The 20,058-nt window shown below is 41.3% G+C and overlaps 1 protein-coding gene across 1 annotated transcript; it reads left to right on the forward strand.

Moving 5' to 3' along the window:
• The first annotated feature begins 305 nt into the window (after positions 1–305).
• Cavin2 (caveolae associated protein 2) lies at positions 306–13,059 on the forward strand. The gene is made up of 2 exons (XM_021163116.3): positions 306–1,063; positions 11,366–13,059. Exons 1-2 carry the CDS (start codon positions 581–583, stop codon positions 12,137–12,139), a joined length of 1,257 nt encoding a protein of 418 aa, XP_021018775.1. The 5' UTR covers positions 306–580; the 3' UTR covers positions 12,140–13,059.
• The last annotated feature ends 6,999 nt before the right edge of the window (positions 13,060–20,058 follow it).

Here is a 20,058-nt window from a genome sequence, read left to right on the forward strand (position 1 = left end):
GCCCTGGCGTCACAGACCCTTTCAACTCGGCGCCTCCCCTAAAGGGCACACGGTGTTCTGCAACCTATCAGTCAGCTCTGGGGCAAGAGCAAACAATTCTTTTCTGTTACAATAACTTGTATCCAGGAAAAAAAACAGGCGCTCTGTAACATAGCAGCCAGAGAAAAGTTTACTAGATTTAGCCAATCAGAGGCTGGGGAGCTCTGCCAAGTTAACATGTTTCTCTCCGCCTCTAAATGAACTCATGATTGAAATATGGCATTGAACTTTTTTTTTAAGGGAAGGCGTGTAGGAAAGAAAAGCCACTGCAGAAAAGAACTCTGGGCTTGTGCAGAGTGTGGCTAGGAAGTGTGTGCTTGTCACTGAACCCTGAGTGGGTCCTGTAACCTTTGCCTTCCACTGGGTGGAGCAGGTCCTTTAAGAGCAACTGGAATGCAGTTCCCCTGATCAGCTTAGCCAGTTATTCAGAACCTCTGCTAGCCCTAGAGAGCAGCGCTCACTTCAGACCAACCAGCCTCCTGTGCTTCTAGCTTGAGCAAGAAGTTTCCAGCGGGGGAAGTAAGTTTCTATCTGCCCAGCCATGGGAGAGGACGCTGCACAGGCAGAAAAGTTCCAGCATCCAAACACAGACATGCTCCAGGAGAAGCCATCCAGCCCCAGCCCAATGCCTTCCTCCACACCGAGCCCCAGCCTGAACCTGGGGTCCACAGAGGACGCCATCCGAGACAACTCGCAGGTGAATGCTGTCACCGTGCACACACTCCTGGATAAATTGGTCAACATGCTGGACGCCGTGAGGGAGAACCAGCACAACATGGAACAGCGTCAGATCAACCTGGAGGGCTCGGTGAAGGGCATCCAGAACGACCTCACCAAGCTCTCCAAGTACCAGGCCTCCACCAGCAACACAGTGAGCAAGCTGCTAGAGAAGTCTCGCAAGGTCAGCGCTCACACGCGGGCTGTCCGGGAGCGCCTCGAGAGGCAGTGTGTCCAGGTGAAGAGGCTGGAGAACAACCACGCCCAACTCCTCCGACGCAACCACTTCAAAGTGCTCATCTTCCAGGTCAGTGTCCCCAGCATACCCCTCCACCTACTTGAGCTCAGTCCTCCGAACTCTCAAGGCCATCTTCCCATCTGCCCTGCCAGTCAAGCTTCTCTCTCACACACAAAGCTTTGTCTTCTAGTTGCCTGCTGCAGGCAACTATGAAATGTGGCCATAAGGATTGGACTCTCCCCCATCCTTCAGGCAATGCCTGTGTGCCTGGCAAGCTGGGGACATTTGTCAGTGAACACCTAGATGCACTTGGTTAAGGGTGAGAAACTGAGCAGGTGCGGGCACCCACTCTAGTCAAATTCATTTGTCTCTTTTCATTAGGAACTTGCGGCTGCGATTGCAGCTGTTAGCTGGACAGGGCAAATTAATCCAGTGGCTGTTTATTAACTCTTAGTGGAAGTGAGGTAACTGTGTGAAGGATTTGTTTTCTTTTGCTCTGACCAAGACACACACAACCTTTAAACCATCCCTTTTCTAAGGGCCCCTGGTGTTTGGGAAATTACCAGGATGGAAAGTTGAACTAGTCTTGTCCTTGAAGTCATCTTTTGTCAAAGCAATCTCTAGTTTGTCTCTAGAAAATGATGCAAATAAAAGTGGGAAGCAAAGTCTAGCTCTTTACAGACATGTTAATTATGTCCCCTCACTGCTCAGGCTGCAACTCCAAAGTGAAATAAAAGAAACGTTATCAGTGGCTGCCACAAAGACCAACTTGAGTATCTTCCCCTTCAAATAGTTGCCTTACCGTGAAAAGGACACTTAATTTTTTTTTTAATGCATCAATGATGCAATTTATGTAGCAAAGGCTATCTGGGGACAGGAAGATTGCGTGGAGCTGTTGTTCAGCCAAGTGGTGGGCATCTGTAAATCTAAGGGCTGCCCTGCCTAATGCTGGAAGCCCTTCCGTAGATGGCATTGAGCCAACCCAGGCCCCAGGAAGCCCTGCCATTCTGCCTCAGGGCTGTCTCCTTATGATCCTGTGAATAGGAGAGACTTTCAAAGCCATGGAGGGGAGAGGTTATAACCAACAGATTGTGAAAGCATACAGGGAGAGCCTTCATCTCCCAAGAGACATTTAGAAACTGGAATTTAAACCCTAGGAGCCTTCTTTTTCCTAATGAATCTACTCTGCCAAGTTAGGGCTCTGGCCTGCCTATCGCCATAAAAGGAAAGACTAATCTTGCTGCCTTTGTGTCCTCCCCAAATTGTACTTGAGAGCTGGGAGGTCCAAACAAGTGATGCTCCTGTATCTCACAGGCTTTCTGCAGTTGGGAAACGTTTAGGCTTTTAATGCAGATGCAATCGCTTTTCAGGAAGCAGCTGAACTGGAAAAAGCTGTGGTCAGCTACATCAGGATCTGAGATCCTGCCTTTATTAGACTAAGAGATCCTAGAAGCCTTAGCTCTGGAGACATTTCCAAATTAAATAGTGATTTCAAAACAAAACAGAACATTTACAGGCCTGTCAAGGGAAACTTCCCTCCCTTCAGTATGAATCAGGGGAACTATATCTCATCTTATTCATTAAGGAGGAAAGGAAAATGTTTGCCTAGGAAAGGAAAATAAGGATTTTAAGGTTTAGTTTCTGTTTTGATACGCATGTTCTACAGGTGCGAGAAGGGGGAATGGGGAGATAAAAGACAATACATTCAAGAGAATTGTAAATCTGACTATTGGGAACTTAAAGGCATGTGTTGTTGATAGGGGCCTGATGAAGTCATCTGTTTTGTTGAATTGAATTGACAGGTGTGACATCCCACCAGAGATGGTAAGAATTTCCCCCATAGTGATGAAACAGGGGTACTCAAACCCAAAAGGGGAACTATGGGAAGCCCAAGCAAAGAGTTTGAGCTGTTCTAGGCCCGTTCAAAAGTACCTCCGACAGGTGCAAAGGGCAAATTGGAAAGCAGAGAACTTCAAGCACATGGCTAGACCTTTCCCTACATAGAGGAAGTCCTCTGCTAGCTAAAGGGAATTAGAATTCCAACTCTGAAGACACAAGATGGTCATTTGAAAAACAAAACATAGCTGCAGTCGTCTTCGATGTTTTGTCTCATTTCTTTAAGTAGGGGTTTTCATAGGGTACCAATTATGCTAATGGCTGAAACAATAATTCTTATTACAGTGGAGTCCAGGATAGTGAGTGGGAAGAAAAATTTTCACACAGACACTGGCTCACATCCTACTTGGTCACTTGCCAACCATGTTAATCATTGACACATTTGATATTGGAAGTCCCTGTTTCCCCTTGTACACAGAAGATACTAGTAAGAGTGAAATAGCTGCAGTCTTGATAAATCCAGCATCCACTGTAAGGCCCCGTTCATTCTCTGCTTCCTTGCCTATGCCCAATTTACCGCTGAGGATGCTGAGACTCCTTCCATGTGCTTGTAGTTTGTCTGGAGTTGGACATAAGTGACAAAGTTGGCTTTCAAAGCCACATTTAACTGGTCCCAGAATATGCTTTAAAACACTAGTGCTTCCTGGCTCATATCTCTCCCACAAGTGAGGAATAAAGGAAATGACATGTTTAAAATGATTCTTACAGACTGGCATGGTGGAATTGCTCATTGAGTGGACTCTATTACTCCATGGCTCTGAAATGCAGGGCTGAGACAGGCAGCTCTACTTCTACTGGGTTAGAAATAATGTTCTTAGGCCAAAACTGACCCCACCCTTCTGTGGATCTTGAAATAGCTTTGTCTCTTTTTGGTTGAGGCTTGCTAGTGCACACACATCCACACACACACACATTATATGACTACCATCATGTCAGAATGAGCATTGTATCATACATAACTCTATGAAAGCAAAGGACTCTTGCAAAATACCTACTCTAAATAGATCCTTCTAGTATCAGCACATATGTCACAGTATGGCAAAGGGGACAGTCCTATACCCACAGAGAATGTAGATGTCATATACTGTACTGATAGCGCTTTGTGTCTTAAAAAATTGTCATTTTCAGTACTTTCTGGCTTCTGGCGTAGGGTGATAAGTATTTAAAAATAAGAGCAATATTCAAAAAGATAATCTGTCCCTTGACTTGGGCATATTTGGTATTGTAATGTTGAGAAGAGGAGCTATGTTTACTGTTTGTGGAATCCTGTTACAGCAACCCAAATCTACCTGAGTGTGTGTGTCTGCTTGTACATACACGATTCTGTGTGTGCAAATATGTGTGAGTATGTATCTGTATTTATGTGTGTGAGTATACATGAGTAATATGTGTTTGAGATAGCATGAATGTATATGAATCTGACTGTGTGTGTGTAAGATGATTTATAAGACTCTTATACAATTAGACTTTTAATTCCTAACTTTGTTTTAAATCTATTCTACTTAAATAATGTCATGTATTTATTAAAATCTGAGTTTCAATAACTGAATTCCACAACGCTATTGTAGCTATTAAGCATCTGATTCCTTAGTGATAACTTTAAATTATAACCACCAGTATCTAAGAACTGGAGAAACTATATCCCTTTGAACACAGAGAATATTTGAAAGTCCCAGTGAAATTTAGCAATTTTTAAAAACGTTTTTGGCAATAGTTTAATACAATATTGGAGTTCAATATAATGAGACATAAACCAGAATAAATAACACAAGACTTTTGGGTATTGATGATCAAAATATTCATGGTAAACCTGGCAGTGGTTGTGCATATCTTTAATCCTAGTACTTGGGAGTTATAGACAGGCAAATATTTGAATTTGAGGCCAGTCTGGTCTATAGAGTAAGTTCCAGGACAGCCAAGGCTACACAGAAAAACTCTGTCCCCAAAACAAACACACAAAAAAAGGAAAAATACTAATAACAAAGGAATACCACATTGAACATTTTTCTTGGAATCATGTTTATCTTTTATTAAAAACAGAAGCTATAAAGTAAATTTAAGAGAAAATTCTCGCTGCTGGTTGAAGGAGCTGCATGAACGTCACAGTAACTGGCCGTGGGGGTGAGGTGCCACTTATGTCCTCGGACCCTTCTAGGAATGATTATTTGAAAACACAGCTTAAGAATGACTTCAAAACCAGGAGATAAAATGAGAGTGTGCGCTAACAGCTTGCACTGCTATCCACATGGAGCTGGATAAGAAAAGGAAAGCGAGGTTACGCCCTATTTCTGAAAATGTGAGGCTGTAAATGCGCTTGAACATTCATCTCTTGGGTTCCTTAATGATACCAGAGGTTTAGAAATATGCTAAAAGTTTAATCTCCTGATGATTTTTAAACAGATTAGTTTAAAGACAGTATTTTATCTAAACTTGCTGCTCTAAAAGCTGTTCAATTGGTATGGACTGGAGAGAAATGGGAATATGAGTTATCAAAGATACCTTCGTATGAGAAGGCTCCATGTTTGTACCACAGATCAATGTTTCCCTAACAGAATATTGGTTTTGTCATGTTGCTTACCCAGTACCCTTTTAGATTATGATTTTAAAAAATACTATTTCTTATATTTATTATTTACACTTAGTAAATGTCAGCATTGTCCCTGGCACTAGAAGTGACTAACTGATTATAGCTGCTAGAAGTGAATAACTGATTATAGCTGACATTTATTTTTGGAAAAGCGTATATACATATGCATGCTAGACTCTATGTCAGTTATGCTCTCTCTAGGTTTCCAACTTTTTAAATGTTCTTCAATGCAACTGGGCTCCTTTGGTTTTTATTCCTGTGCAGAATTAAATACATTTGGTGTGAATGGGTGCACCATGGTATTGTTCCTGTGAATGGTTATTTCTTTTTGTGGGATGTAGATTAAAATCACATAATCAAATATTTTTTTATCTGGAAGACCTCTTAATAATATAATCATCTAGAGACTGCCATACCCAGGGATCCATCCCATAATCAGCCTCCAAACGCTGACACCATTGCATACACTAGCAAGATTTTGCTGAAAGGACCCAGATATGGCTGTCTCTTGTGAGGCTATGCCAGGGCCTAGCAAACACAGAAGTGGATGCTCACAGTCAGCTATTGGATGGATCACAGGGCCCCCAATGGAGGAGCTAGAGAAAGTACCCAAGGAGCTAAAGGGGTCTGCACCCCTATAGGTAGAACAACAATATGAACTAACCAGTACCCCCCAGAGCTGTGTCTCTAGCTGCATATGTATCAGAAGATGGCCTAGTCGGCCATCATTGGAAAGGGAGGCCCATTGGTCTTGCAAACTTTATATGCCTTAGTACAGGGGAACACCAGGACCAAGAAGTGGGAGTGGGTGGATAGGGGAGTCGGGGGAGGGTATGGGGGACTTTGGGGATAGCATTGGAAATGTAAATGAAGAAAATACCTAATAAATTAAAGAAAAAACCTATACTCCACAAAAAATAATAATGTAATCATTTAGTTTAACCTTATTTTATAGGAAGGAAACAGAGGTTCTAAGAAACAAAATAACTGCCTACATTTCATTGATAAGAGAAATTGTAGGATAGAATTGTGAAACAAGTAAAAACTACAATGTCACTGTGGTAAAGTTCATGTTTATGAGTTTTACTAGATCAGATTTTAAATAATTCAAAGTGGTTTATTTTTTGTTTTATATTTATGTTTTGTGTGTGTGTGTGTAACAAAGAACTCCTAACTAATGTAATCTTTAAAAAAAAATGAACCCTTGATAACACTGAAAATAATGAGACTTTTAAATCCTCCAGAATGTGAAAGACTGCCCAGGGATTATAACTAATGCATTTTATTCTTATGACTTGCTGATTCCACTGACAGCCGCCCTGCGGGTGCAGTTCTAATCAATGACTTTATCCACTTGGCAATCTATACCTCAGAAACACAAATTGGAGAAAACCATCAATGTGTAAAGGAGACCTATAAATCAGAATGCCAGGTAGCATAGTTTCATTTTAATAACTAGTATTTAGAGATTATTAACGAAAATATTCCATGGACACAAATGTGTGCTCTTCACACCCCAGCAGGAAGCCACCATGTCCTCCCAACAGGAAGCCACTGTGTCCCTGTTATTTTTGTGAGTGGCAGGAGAGCAAACAGCTGGCTTCTCTCTTCTTATTGGGGCTTTTTAAATGACTTAAAGTTGGTTTTCTTTCCTAATGCTGGTCATAGAGCCTTTTGTTTTTAAGTTTGCACATCTGTATATGTGCAGAGATTTGGATTGTCACCTTTAAAACCAAAAAGTATCCAGCAAGCTGGCAGGTTTCTCTGCGTTGATATTTACATGCACAACTGGGACTATTAGTTCACAAGGATCGATATAAATAGCAAACAAGCTGAAGTGCAAGGAAAAATGCTACTTCTCAAGAGTTTGTTCCAGTCTTTTTCCCCCATATGCTACAAACATATCCATTATATGTTAGACGCTTACTATTTAATATTCCCTTTCTTAGAAAACCTCCTAAGGGTCCTTGTGAAAGGTCAGAACCAGAAACACCTACATCAGTGGTAGGTGAGGACCTTTTTTGAAAACAAAGGACAAATAACCAGCTGTTCCTAGAGGCTTGTCCTCAATAGAGCTGTCCAAGGAAGTAAACCACAGGGATTCTCTGTGCCATTTCAGGGAGTCACATACCCCATGTAGACAAACGAGTAGCTAACATCGGTGAGCAGCAGCGGGGATTATGGATGTGTGCTTTGCGTCACCCTTAAAAGAGCTGCCAGTCTGGGAATCTGTAAAAGGAACCAGGTCACAAACATTACAGCTGGAGGTGGACGCAAAGGTGCCCCCTCACTTGTAGACGTGTGAGGTATAAGGTGTTTTGATGAGGTGTATAAGAGGACTACATAGTAGACAGTGTGCGCTGGTAAGAGAGCAGCTGTAGCTGATCCTATTTGCATCGAACACTACTCGAATAACCAAACACCATGCCCTGTATGTTTTGTATAAGGGAGTGACTTGGAAGGAAGGGAATTGGTATTTTTCTAATTCTAAACAAATGTTTTGGAAAAAGAAAGAGATCTGTGTGCTTGGAAATTTACAAGTCCCTCCATGAAAGGAAAAGGGTTGCCTTCAAAGAAGATGGAAGCCACAAGATATGCACTGACTAGTAGACAGAACATAAAATATTTGCCAATAAAATACTTCCCAGGTAATTAAAGTGACAGCTGAGGCCCAACAGCTAGTTGAGGAGTCATTGCTCAGGAGTTTCCAGTTGCTTAAAGACACAGCCAATTCATTCTGGATTATCTCTGCTCTTGCTGGGTTAATTCCATAATTGGCATCAAAGAGCTCTCATGTAAATTTTCCTATACATTTTCACATTTCACAGAAGAATTCTACTGGGTTTCCTCTTTCCCTCCCTCACACCCCATCCCCATCCCCACCCTCACATGCAGCCTGCATCTACCACTGATATTCCAATTCATTTTCTAATGTGCTCTCCTCAAAGCTATCCTTGAAGGGTGCCTGAGAAGAGGAACAACAGAGCCATAAGACTCAGTAGGAGCTCCGTGTCGGTAATAAAATTCACATTTAAGAAAAAGTAAAATTTATTTTAATTCTCCCTTTTGTTAAAATTGAAGAATGGAAAGTTAACTGATCTACAGCATTTGATTACCTCGGGAGCTTGTGGTATAGACAATGTACCTCGAGGCTCAGTTTTTACAGCTTTCTGATGGAATCCATTCTTCCCTCACGGAGGACTTTTAATAACATTTCACTGAGGTTTTATCCTTCCCTAAGAGCAAACAACTGCCAAATCTCCTCAATGCTCTTAATCAAACCCCAGGAGAAATTCTGCTTCAGGACTAGCCATCAGAGCCCGAACTACTTCTGTAAGTCTACCTCTTTCTGTAATATTCATCCATCCACTGGGGAAAAAATCCTTCTTTCAGAGGGAGAAAGTGCCCCCTCAGGCCTTGGCTTCTCTGGTTTCTCCATTGTCAGCAGCATTCAGCAAACTTCCTTCTAGACACAGAACTACATAGGCCCATTCTCCTACAAGCCTCCAGTCTGCCTCATATAGAGCAGTCTACACTCCAGGTACCTTCATGATCTTCTTAAAAAGCCATCTTACCAAAGCTGCTCACTTAATGAGTGGTTGTTAAGCTCAACCTGTTGAGACACAGTGGTAAAGAAAAGATAGAAATCCTTCTTGGGAGTATATGCCCATGGAGCAGAATCAACTTCAGCTGGAAGCATGACAAACTATTCTCCTCAAAAGTCCACATCAAAAAGATCCCTGGGAATTATCCACTGCCAATAGGATAAGGGCCTGGGAGATCAGCTACACTAAGCTGAAATTTGGGGTAAGCCAATCTTTTGCAGGTCTTGTGCAGGTAACACCACTTGCTCTGAGTTCATGAGTGTCATAGCTATGACATATACAGAAGACAGAATGTCACAGCACTTCTTTCTATCCTCTAGCACTTACATTTTTTCCTCCCTCTTCCTCCGTGTTATCTGAGCCTTGGAGGGGTAAGGAAGATTTATAAAGATTCCCATTTAGATCTAACCAAGCACTTAGTCTCTTATTCTCAGTGCTGTGAACAGTTATGTATCTTTCTATTCACTGCTGCCCAGGGCAAAGAGAAGTTTCTGTGACCAAGAATCAGAATGGGCCTGGTCTATGATTACAAACATCAATATTTAAAAGCTACTTTGACATCATGACCGTTTAGCAAAATAACAATAGCAGAATACTAGAAGCTATGATCTCCCCAAGCCAAACTCTGGCTTTGACCAGAGTTACAGTACCAGGAACAAAATTCCTTCTGGTGAAGCAAGCCTGAAATCCAATCAGAAAGCAGTTAGCTACTCACTTAACAACTACACCACTAATGTGCCAGTGACCATACCTTGTCTGGCAGGTTGGTATTAGAGGATGCATACTTTAATACTATGTAAGACCGCTGATATGTTTTCTCTCTTACAGTAGTAGCCTGTGTAGCATCTTCTAGCACTGTGAAAGATAGCAATCAGGAAGGACAGACAGATTTTTAAATCCACAGACTGCAGTTGCTTTTTCCAACCTGCAAGTGTGCTGGGCTGGCTGAGACGCAATCAGGTCATCTGGAGGCTCTGGGTGCAACATAGGTGGAAAGGAGTCTGGATCTATGCCCTGCTTAGATTCCTGCTCAACCCCTGATGGCCCTGAAAGTACATTTTGAAAGCTGCTAATCTAGGTCAAATCCTCTGGTTCATATTTGGAAGGAATAGGAACCCAAGGAGATTAAACTATTTGTTGAAGACACACAGCCTTTTAGCAGTACAGCAAAGACTCCAGGCTTCCTGCCACAATTCTCCATCATGTGCTATTATTTTTGATGAAAACGTGTAAGTACCATGATAATGGGTTCCCATGTAACAGTGAGAAAAAACACTTAAAACTCAAAGGTACTCTTACACAATGTGGCCAAAATCTGTCTGTATTCAAATCTCTCAGCAAGCAGCTTTATGCTTTAGAGACAAATTTTCTGGCTCTCCCGTTGCCCAAAACTCTATAGAAGGCTACATTTGCCTACGTGAGAAGCTAGGGAGCCTGAAGAGAATAGCTTTTCTTCTACCCTTAGCTGGGTTTGAGGCCAAAGCTTTATTGCCCAAAGAAGATACTTTATACTATGGGCTTGATGCTATACTGGCCACACAACGTGCCTCACCTCCATCCCTTACCACAGAGCACATTCTGAGCCTCAAGGTTTCATGAACAGACCTAAAGAGGGCTATTTCTCTGTCTCTCGGTCTCTCGGTCTCTCTGTCTCTCTGTCTCTCTCTCTCTCTGTCTCTCTGTCTCTCTCTCTCTGTGTTTATGTGTGTGTGTGTGTGTGTGTGTGTGTGTGTGTGTGTGTGTGTGTGTGTGTTGGGGTGTGTGGTGCACGAGTGGAAGAGGGGGGGACCTAACCAAGGTTCTGAACTTAAGGACTCCCCAGTGCTCCCCTCTGCCTCCTTAAATATTTTTCCAGCTAGACTTTCGAGTTCTTTTGTAATGGGATTTTTGACAGAAGTGCACACGTCCCTCCCTGCTCTCTCCCCCTCCCTTGATTTGAAGGAAGGCAGGAGAGGCCTCTGGGTTCACAGCATTATAACTTACTTTATTTCCTTTATCTGGGCAGCTTCCTGGCCTACATGAATGAGTTGGGCCACTTCCCTCTGCCTGTCACTGATAGTCCCTTGCCAGTTAAGCTTCATGGTATTCTCACTGGCAGGCCTTGGCCTTATCCAGCCCAAGGTGAATGACGGGACCCAAATTAGAATGGCTGCTTCCTCTTCTGAAAAGCCACACTTTGCTTCTGTCATGTGCATTGCCTAGAACACAAACCCAAGTTACAGCAGTTTAGGGCTATCTGTTCACTATGCTATTATCATAAACTCACACTGCCCTTCTTTACAGGAAGAAAGTGAGATCCCTGCCAGTGTGTTTGTGAAGGAGCCAGTTCCCAGCGCTGCAGAAGGCAAGGAGGAGCTTGCTGATGAGAATAAGTCCCTGGAGGAAACTCTGCACAACGTGGACCTCTCCTCCGATGACGAATTGCCCCGTGATGAGGAAGCCCTGGAAGATAGTGCAGAAGAGAAGATGGAAGAAAGCAGGGCAGAAAAAATAAAAAGATCCAGTCTCAAGAAAGTTGATAGCCTCAAGAAAGCGTTTTCTCGCCAGAACATCGAGAAAAAGATGAACAAGCTGGGAACCAAGATCGTATCTGTTGAGAGGAGAGAAAAGATTAAGAAATCGCTCACACCTAACCACCAGAAAGCATCTTCTGGGAAAAGCTCCCCCTTCAAGGTTTCTCCCCTCTCCTTTGGTCGTAAGAAAGTCCGAGAGGGAGAAAGCTCTGTAGAAAATGAGACCAAGTTGGAAGACCAGATGCAGGAGGACCGTGAGGAGGGTTCATTCACAGAGGGTCTTTCTGAAGCATCCCTCCCCAGTGGCCTGATGGAGGGCAGCGCAGAAGATGCTGAGAAATCAGCAAGGAGAGGGAACAACTCAGCTGTGGGCAGTAATGCGGATCTGACCATTGAAGAAGATGAAGAAGAGGAGCCGGTAGCCCTGCAACAGGCCCAGCAGGTGCGCTATGAGAGTGGCTACATGCTCAACTCCGAGGAGATGGAGGAACCCAGTGAGAAACAGGTCCAGCCAGCTGTGCTGCATGTGGGTCAGAGTGCCTGAGTGCACAGCCAGAACACTGGGCCAGTGCATCCACATCGTGGAAGCCACCCCGCACCTCTTCATCTCTACCTGCTCCTTACTGTGACTGTCCAGGCCTTAATCACTGACTGTACAGTAGCCTCAAACATACACGGGATCACAGAAGCAAACTGCCAGGAATCCCATTTCTAATTTGCTCATAGGTTCTATTTCCGTAGAGTTTCTCCAAGATTGCAAAAAGAAATAAATGGAGCAGTTAGAAAAAAAAAAAAAACTCAACTATCTCTTTGGCTTAGTCAGAAAAACTGGAGGATATTTAAGGTAGTAGTTATAAAAAGTGATTTTTTTTTTTTGGTCATTCTATCAGCTTGCTGAATAGTGTAGCAGTAATGTAGTGAATTCTTACTGTATTCTGTGAATGATTATTCTTCAAGTATGTGATATGGAATATACATAAGTCTGTAAGCTGAGAATATAACTCCTTATTTTAAGAAGAAAACATTTACAAACGATAAAGCCGAAGGACCAGCTGGTTATTCTCTTATAGAAACCATTGTTTGTTGTAAGGGGGCTGAAAGACAGTGCTGATGGTGAGCTAATAGCACCAGGACTGCTGAGATAGAAAATTAAGATGAAAAGGTTGGAAAGTGGGAGAAATGGAGAACAAAGAATGCCAAAAATAATGATGACAAAGAGAAAAAAAAAGATGTGCTTAAAAACTGAACTACTAACATTTTAAAATCTATTTTGCTCTTTAACAATACTAAAGAAGTTCATATATCTTGCAAAAATATATCTTCCCAATATTTTTATAGTCTAGTATTATAACCTAACCAGATATTCTGATGTAAAAACTATGGTTCTTTTCACTAAATAAATGGCAGTACACATCTTTTTGTGAAGAAGCTAAAAGAATATTATCTCTTTAACATTGGAACAAATATAAGTCTCAAATAAGTAGTATGTACTGTTTTATGGGAATGTCAATCAAATGATTATTCAATATTTTTCACTTTGAAGTGACCTTTCCATTCCAAATCTGATATAGGTTTATGAGGTATTCAAACTTGCATGTTTAAGAACAGTAAAAGGCTGGGTTTTCTTTAAACACATAATGGTAATTTCATTCCAGGTAACATTTTATTTATACATTAATTTCACAGGATATTAATGGTTTAGATTATAAAAGCATGCTAGTGTTTTATTTCATGTGTACATTTGTTCTAACATACTACTAAAAAGTTGCTTTATCTATTTTTCATTACAAAATGCCAATGCTTTGTTATATTGTAATCTGAAGATGAGAGACCCAGGGCTTGAACTCTCTACTCTTACTGTGCAGTAGCACAAGTGATCCTACACACAGTGGTGACTAGGCAGCAGTCCTGGGCTGCACTCTGACTTTCAGAGAAGGAGTGAGGTGAATAATGGGTGTTGATGGTGTAACCTCTTCAGCTGTATTGCTGTATTCCTGTACTGCAATTAATGTAACCCCAAATACTGAATCGCTGAACTAACCATGCCTGTGTGAAAGAAGATTAAATAAACCAAAAATAAAAAGTATATAACAATGTCAGTTTGTTTAGCAAAACACTCTTACAGGCAGAAGAAATTGATTTTAGGATGGTCCTCTGAGTGTATCAGTCGTGCTGACGGGGTCAGTCTTGATTTCCCCTATTAATGCCATTTTCCTTTCCCCCTTGATCTCATTGAGAAAACCAACACTCATTCTTCAAGCTTAACTTTCTTGACACTGCCTCACCACCTCTACAGCATCTGAATTTATTGCAGCAGCTTGATTAATTTGACAGTTCCATCTGCATTTAATAGTATTGTGCAGGCCTTATAATACTTTCAATGGTCCTGCAAGCCTCCGTCTATTGAGATTTTATTATACTCAGTTCAATCCCTCAGATACACTCTTGTCTTCTACAGTGCCATAGACTGCATGGATGCCATCACATAGCACCTGAAGCAGGCATGCTGCACCTCCTATGTAGAGACTGTCACTGAGCCGGAAGAGGTGGTGATTCATTGGCCCATGAAACATTTCTACTTCTGACTGCAAAAAGATGCGTTGTCATTTATTCCTATACACCAGATACTTGTCAGTGGAAAGGGCATGCACACGTCTTAAGTTTTACTGAACAATCACATTTATTCTATGTCCCACAATTGAAGCTTTAAAATCTGAAGCAATAAAACAGAGAAATAGACCAGATAATTGTTGGGAAACACATACCATAGGGATTCAAGCAAGTAGCAGTTGTTGAGATAGAACCTATTTGTTCTATATTATTGTTGAATTATTTGCATACTGGTGAGGCTGTGCAGCCCCAAATTAGATATGTCCTCTTCCCACCCATCCAATAAAGAATACCGAACCTTATGTGCCTGGAGCTGAAGAACTCGATAACTGTTCCCCAAGTATCAGTTACACATTAATAAGGGCTGAGATCTGTATCTGAGAAACATGATTCAGGAGTTAGAAGCATCTATTACATGGGTCACAAATCTCTCTCTCTCTCTCTCTCTCTCTCTCTCTCTCTCTCTCTCTCTATGGGTCACAAATCTCTCTCTCTCTCTCTCTCTCTCTCTCTCTCTCTCTCTCTCTCTCTCTCTCTCACACACACACACACACACAGACTAGCAAAAATGTTATTTTTTTACAAGATTTATTTCCTTTAAATTTAAAGATAGTTCAACAGGAATGTCTTCTCTGACTTAAGAACCCACTTTTTTTATTAATTAATCCAGTTCCTTTTACACATGAAGATAAAAATAGATTGTTGATAAAAATTAACTCTGCATAAACCCATACTTCTTCAGGACTGATTTTCTGCTGAAAGCCTCTAGCAGTGCCCATCCCTGTGAAGTTTGGGCTTTCTATGACTCCATCCACTATAACAAAATAGAGGCTCCTTCATAGCTAAACTACCAGTGTTAAGTAAAGGTTATAATGAAAGTCATTTCCTACATTAAGACACTAATGCCTGAGCCCAGTTAATTCCTGCTCGAAAGTTTGTTTACTGCCCTACAGCCCAAGTCTAAGTGATTTTATATTGGAGATTGGGAGTATGAAGAATGGAGGTGCAGGCAGCAATCATTATTAACAGTTCCATAGCAACCACAAGTCCTTCCCTAAAACCCAAGACTCCAGCACTGCAAAACACACTGTCGATGAAATTGGCATTGCGACCTTTGTGTGCTGCTTGATCTGGGTGTCCAGATAAAGAATTCTACAGCCAGAAACTCATTCCTAAAAGGAACAGGCAGAAAACTCACACTATTACAGACACTTTAGTCTTTATTTTAACCATTGCATTATCTTGAGGTATTTGAAACTCTCAAATTATTTTTAACTCTGAGCACAAACTGCCCCAATTAAGAAGTCACACCTTCAGCAAATGGCTTGATGTTCATATATTTATGTATTTTCCACTGTAAAAAAATCAATCTGTTAAATACTTATTCAGCAAAGCAACCTTTACTATCTTTCATTTGCTGACATTCTTAAGTTCTTTATGCAGTACACAAGAATGAAAGGAAAGAATCAATACTTTTTTACAGTTTCATTGACTTCAGGTTGAGCACCCCAATGTCTAGCAATTCCATGTAACTAGAACATGCATGATCTCTCTTATTCAGAATCCTACTGGGAAAGCACTGGATTTTTTCCATTTTAATGGAGAAAGAACTTGAGATGTTTGGGATTAATTTACTCCACCTGGTAAGTTAAAAAGGAGGGACTCCATAGATTTTTAAACATTCATTATGTTCTCATTTAAATACATAGATACTGTGTCTCTCAGATGTGTGAAGAACACTCCTAGCCTTTCAATCTCGTGGGTACCAAAATCCAAGAATGTTATAAAGTGGTATACTATCTGCATATAACCTGTGCACATCCTCCTAGATACTTTAAATTCCCTCTAGATTGCTATTCTCTAATACAACACACATTTTTAAAATATTTATTTATTTTTATTTGTGTGTACGCATGCCTGTGTTGGTTTATGGTACCACACGTGTGCAGGTGCCTGGGGAAGCAGAGGGCAGTGGATTCCCTGGATTGAAGTTATGGGTGTTTGTAAGCAGCCTATTGTGGGTGCTAGCAACTGAACCTGGGCCTTCTTGTAAGAGCAATAAGCACTCTTATTTGCTGAGCCATCTCTCAAGCCCTAACAATACACACATTTCACACAAGAATTGTTATACCAAATTCTTTAGGATGTAGAAACCAAAAAAAAAAATTGTTTACATTTTAATACTTGTTTTCACTTTCTGGTTATTTTTTGACCCATGGCTGAGCCCATTGGTGTAGAAGCATGGATATAGGGACTAACTGCTTTTTCTTTGAGGACTACAGTCATGTGACTTGTCCAAGTTAAAATAACCACTAACTACTAAATAGTGCCTGTGTTCAATCACAATCTGAAATCCTGGCTATGACATGATTGTGCTTGCTATGAATTGTTGTGGTAAATATTTAATATTAATTAGAGGTTTCTATCCTGCCTTATATCATGCAGTTCCTAGATAAAAGACACAAGACTTTTACATTTATAATAAGCCTTAGATAGCACTAGAGCTGGACAGATATCAACCCTAAGCTATTTTCTTACTTCCCTGCCAATAATTCTGAGACATGACTTGCCATGTTCCACCTGGGACATGCCCTCTTAGCCATGTTCTCAGGATTCATCTACTCCATGCCATCTTTTCCTCTCTTCACTGTCTTTTCTGTCCTTGTGGTCCCTGCCTCAGACTCCAATCCTGGAAACCAAAGCCCTGCCCACTTCTCTTCTGCTCAGCTACAGGTTATAGGCATCTTTATTCAACAAAGTTTCAAATTAAGGAGCAAGATTCCTTGGTATATGTGAGGATCCCCTTGTCCCCAGGAGCAACCAGAATTGAGCATTACAATATATAGCAACAGACCAAACCTCAACAATGACATGCTTTGTAAGCTCTCAGATGGTCTGCCATTCACTTCACTGTATCACTCCTGCAGTGTCAAAGACAGCTGCACTCCATGAATTATCCTCATGATTGTCATCCCAGTGCTTTAAAATCATGCAGACATAGCGGAGTCTTGAAAACTATAGAGGGAACTATTCTCAGGTCTGTGAAGGTCACAGAGGAGCTCTTTAGGTCCTTGGTGTCATCCATTATCAGAGAATACAGGGCTCACTTTGGGACCAGGTTTAATAAAAGCGAACTGTCGACATATAGATCCTGCAAGTTGCTCATTCAAAGATGGCTCATGAGGTCCACCTCAAACTCATGTGGTGGGAATCACATTCCTCTGTCCTTCCTGAGAGATTTTTATGATCTTCTCAGATACCTCCTCCCATGGGTTGACAAAAAGAGCAAAATTAGCACAGGATAGGAAAGAAGCGTTTGGAAGGTAGGTGGGCTATGATGGTATGCAACCCTTCTGGTGAATGTAATTTCGATATTAGTATGAAGCTTTCTTCTCAGAAAAAAACAGGGCTAGGTCAGACAAATGCTTGAAACTCCTTCTCTATGGGGAAAAAAAATCAAAGAAACGCCTCTAGGCCACCACTCATTCATCAAGGAGTGTGCTGCAGGCAGCATCTCCCTCCAAAGACTTTGGCAGTGGTCGCAAACTTAAATATCTAAAGGGCTCAAACAGAAGTGAAACAGCTTAAGCAGATAGTGCCAGTTGTGGCAAAGCCATTACATGTGGGCTTCCCTTTGAGGCAAGCTTACAACTTGTATGCTTGGAGGCATGCCTTTCCCTAACTCCCACAAAGGAGTTCTACAAGCCACAAAGGCTAACCAACTCCAGTTGCCGTTTGGAAAACTGGGCCACCGATGACTTCTCACTGAAAGAGCCAAAATTTGGATTTCTGTATAATGTGAAAATCTCCTGGCTGTTAATTTTTGGCAAGTAGTTCAAATGATTTTAAACAGTTGCTCATTGTACACATCAAATATCAATACTTGTTGTCTGGATGTGATCCAGACACAAACCATCAGTTTCTGACCCTTGATCTCTAGAGAGGAAGGCTCTGGGGTTCTCTGTGCTTTCCTGAAGGCTATAAACACCAGAATAGAAAGCTAGCAATAGGATCAGATTTTCCTTTCCTTCCTAAGGAACATAAAGCAGAAAACTGTTCCTGCTGGACCTTTTAAGATCATTCCCTCTTGCTGCTTTCTGGATGCATTAAACGATTGCTCTTCTTGATGTATATTTGATGTGATAAGGGAGCAGAAACCAATTACACTGGAGTGATTACATGTTCATTAGTGAGAAGACATCGTCCTTTGTCATCAGCATTGCTGGACATGTATGTGTGAGTTACCTGCAGCAGCCCCGGATGTCAGGGATGAGTAGACTTGGTTCACTAAACAAAGGAAGATTCTTTCAGGTTTGTATTTCACTTGAAAAAAATATCTGCTTTTGTCAATAACTTGGAGATCCTATAGAAGACAAAAAGCAAGTCTGTGTTGTGCTCTGTCACGCATCATGGTGAAATCGCCAGCCAACATTTGTTCTTCGACTCTTCGTTGTTGATAATGAGGTGCAGAAGGGAAAGAACGTGCCTCGATTTTTTTGGATGCTAAACTGAGCCTTCAAAACGGCAGAGTTGGAGAAAGAAACTGATACAGATTTAGCACAGGGTCATGATGTCCTTTGTTAAAAAGAAACCTTTCATGCTTGCAACCACTTGTAGTTCTGAGGAAGGGCAAGGATTAGCTGGGTCTCTGAGGGCTATTTGCATGGCAATTATCTTCATAACCCTAAGGACATAGAGGAAATAGTCTACTGAATAAGCCCTACTTGGTAAATTAAATTTCCTAGGGCCTTTAAATCAATAATTCCAAGTTTCTAAATAGACAAAAAAAGAAAGGAAGAAAGAAAGGAAGAAACACCCACCCTAGGATGTGTGTAGACATGCAGTGTCACAGCTTAGGGGACTGACCCTGAAATCAAGCACAGACAGCCCATGAAGTATATTGATTATGATTTAGTTCACTAGGGTGGGTTGAATATGAGATGTGCCCCAAAACAAAAGCTCATGTGTTGAAGGACTGAATCCCAAACCATAGCACTTTTGGGGGAAGTGGTGTAAACCTTGGGAAGTGGCACCCTTGCTGGAGGAAATGAGGTACTTGACACATGGCTCAGAGCAGTGGTTCTCACCCAGTGGGTTGAGAGCCCCGTTAGGGGATGTAGAATAACCCTTTTACAGAGGTTAAGATGGTTACATCATGATTCATAACAGTAGCAAAGTTACAGTTATGAATTAGCAACAAAAATAATTTTGGGGTTGGGTCTCATCACAACATAAAGAACTGTATTAAAGGGTTCCAGCCTTAGGAAGGTTGAGAACCAGTGCTGTAGAGGTTATCCAGGTTTTTCTCATTGTAAAGTGGGTATCTCCTGTTGCATTTAGGTTCTGTTTCACCAGGGGTCTTGAATTAATAAAGCCAAGGGCAATGGGCCTCTGAGACCTTGAACCTAAGTAAATAACTCTTCGATTGCTTACATCATTTCAGCAATCAAAACTAAAACATTCATGGTTATATTTGTCATTACTCTTTGTTCTCAGACACTGGGGTTGTCTTCCCAACTACCTTGTAGCTAGCTAGACCTTACAAAGGTTAAATGAAATTAGTTAAGCATGAATTATCCAATAACCATAAAGAATATTTATCTGCTAAAAGCATTTTTCAATACATATTTTATTTCATTTAACATTAATTCTATTTGTCAGGCATTTGCATTAAGCCCTGTGTTGTTTGTGCCACCTAGAGACTCTCCATCTATGGACTGTGATGAAGCTGAGAATTCCCTCTAAAGGAAATGTGAATTTGCTCTAGCAATGAACAGGGGAACCAGCAACTCAGGAGAGAAGTGCTGCTTGTTCTCACAGAAGCACTGTGCACATAGTCAAGAGCACTGAGTG

This window comes from Mus caroli, unplaced genomic scaffold (genome assembly GCF_978045245.1).
Source record: "Mus caroli unplaced genomic scaffold, Mus_caroli_1 scaffold_1, whole genome shotgun sequence".
NCBI classification, from domain to species: domain Eukaryota; kingdom Metazoa; phylum Chordata; class Mammalia; order Rodentia; family Muridae; genus Mus; species Mus caroli.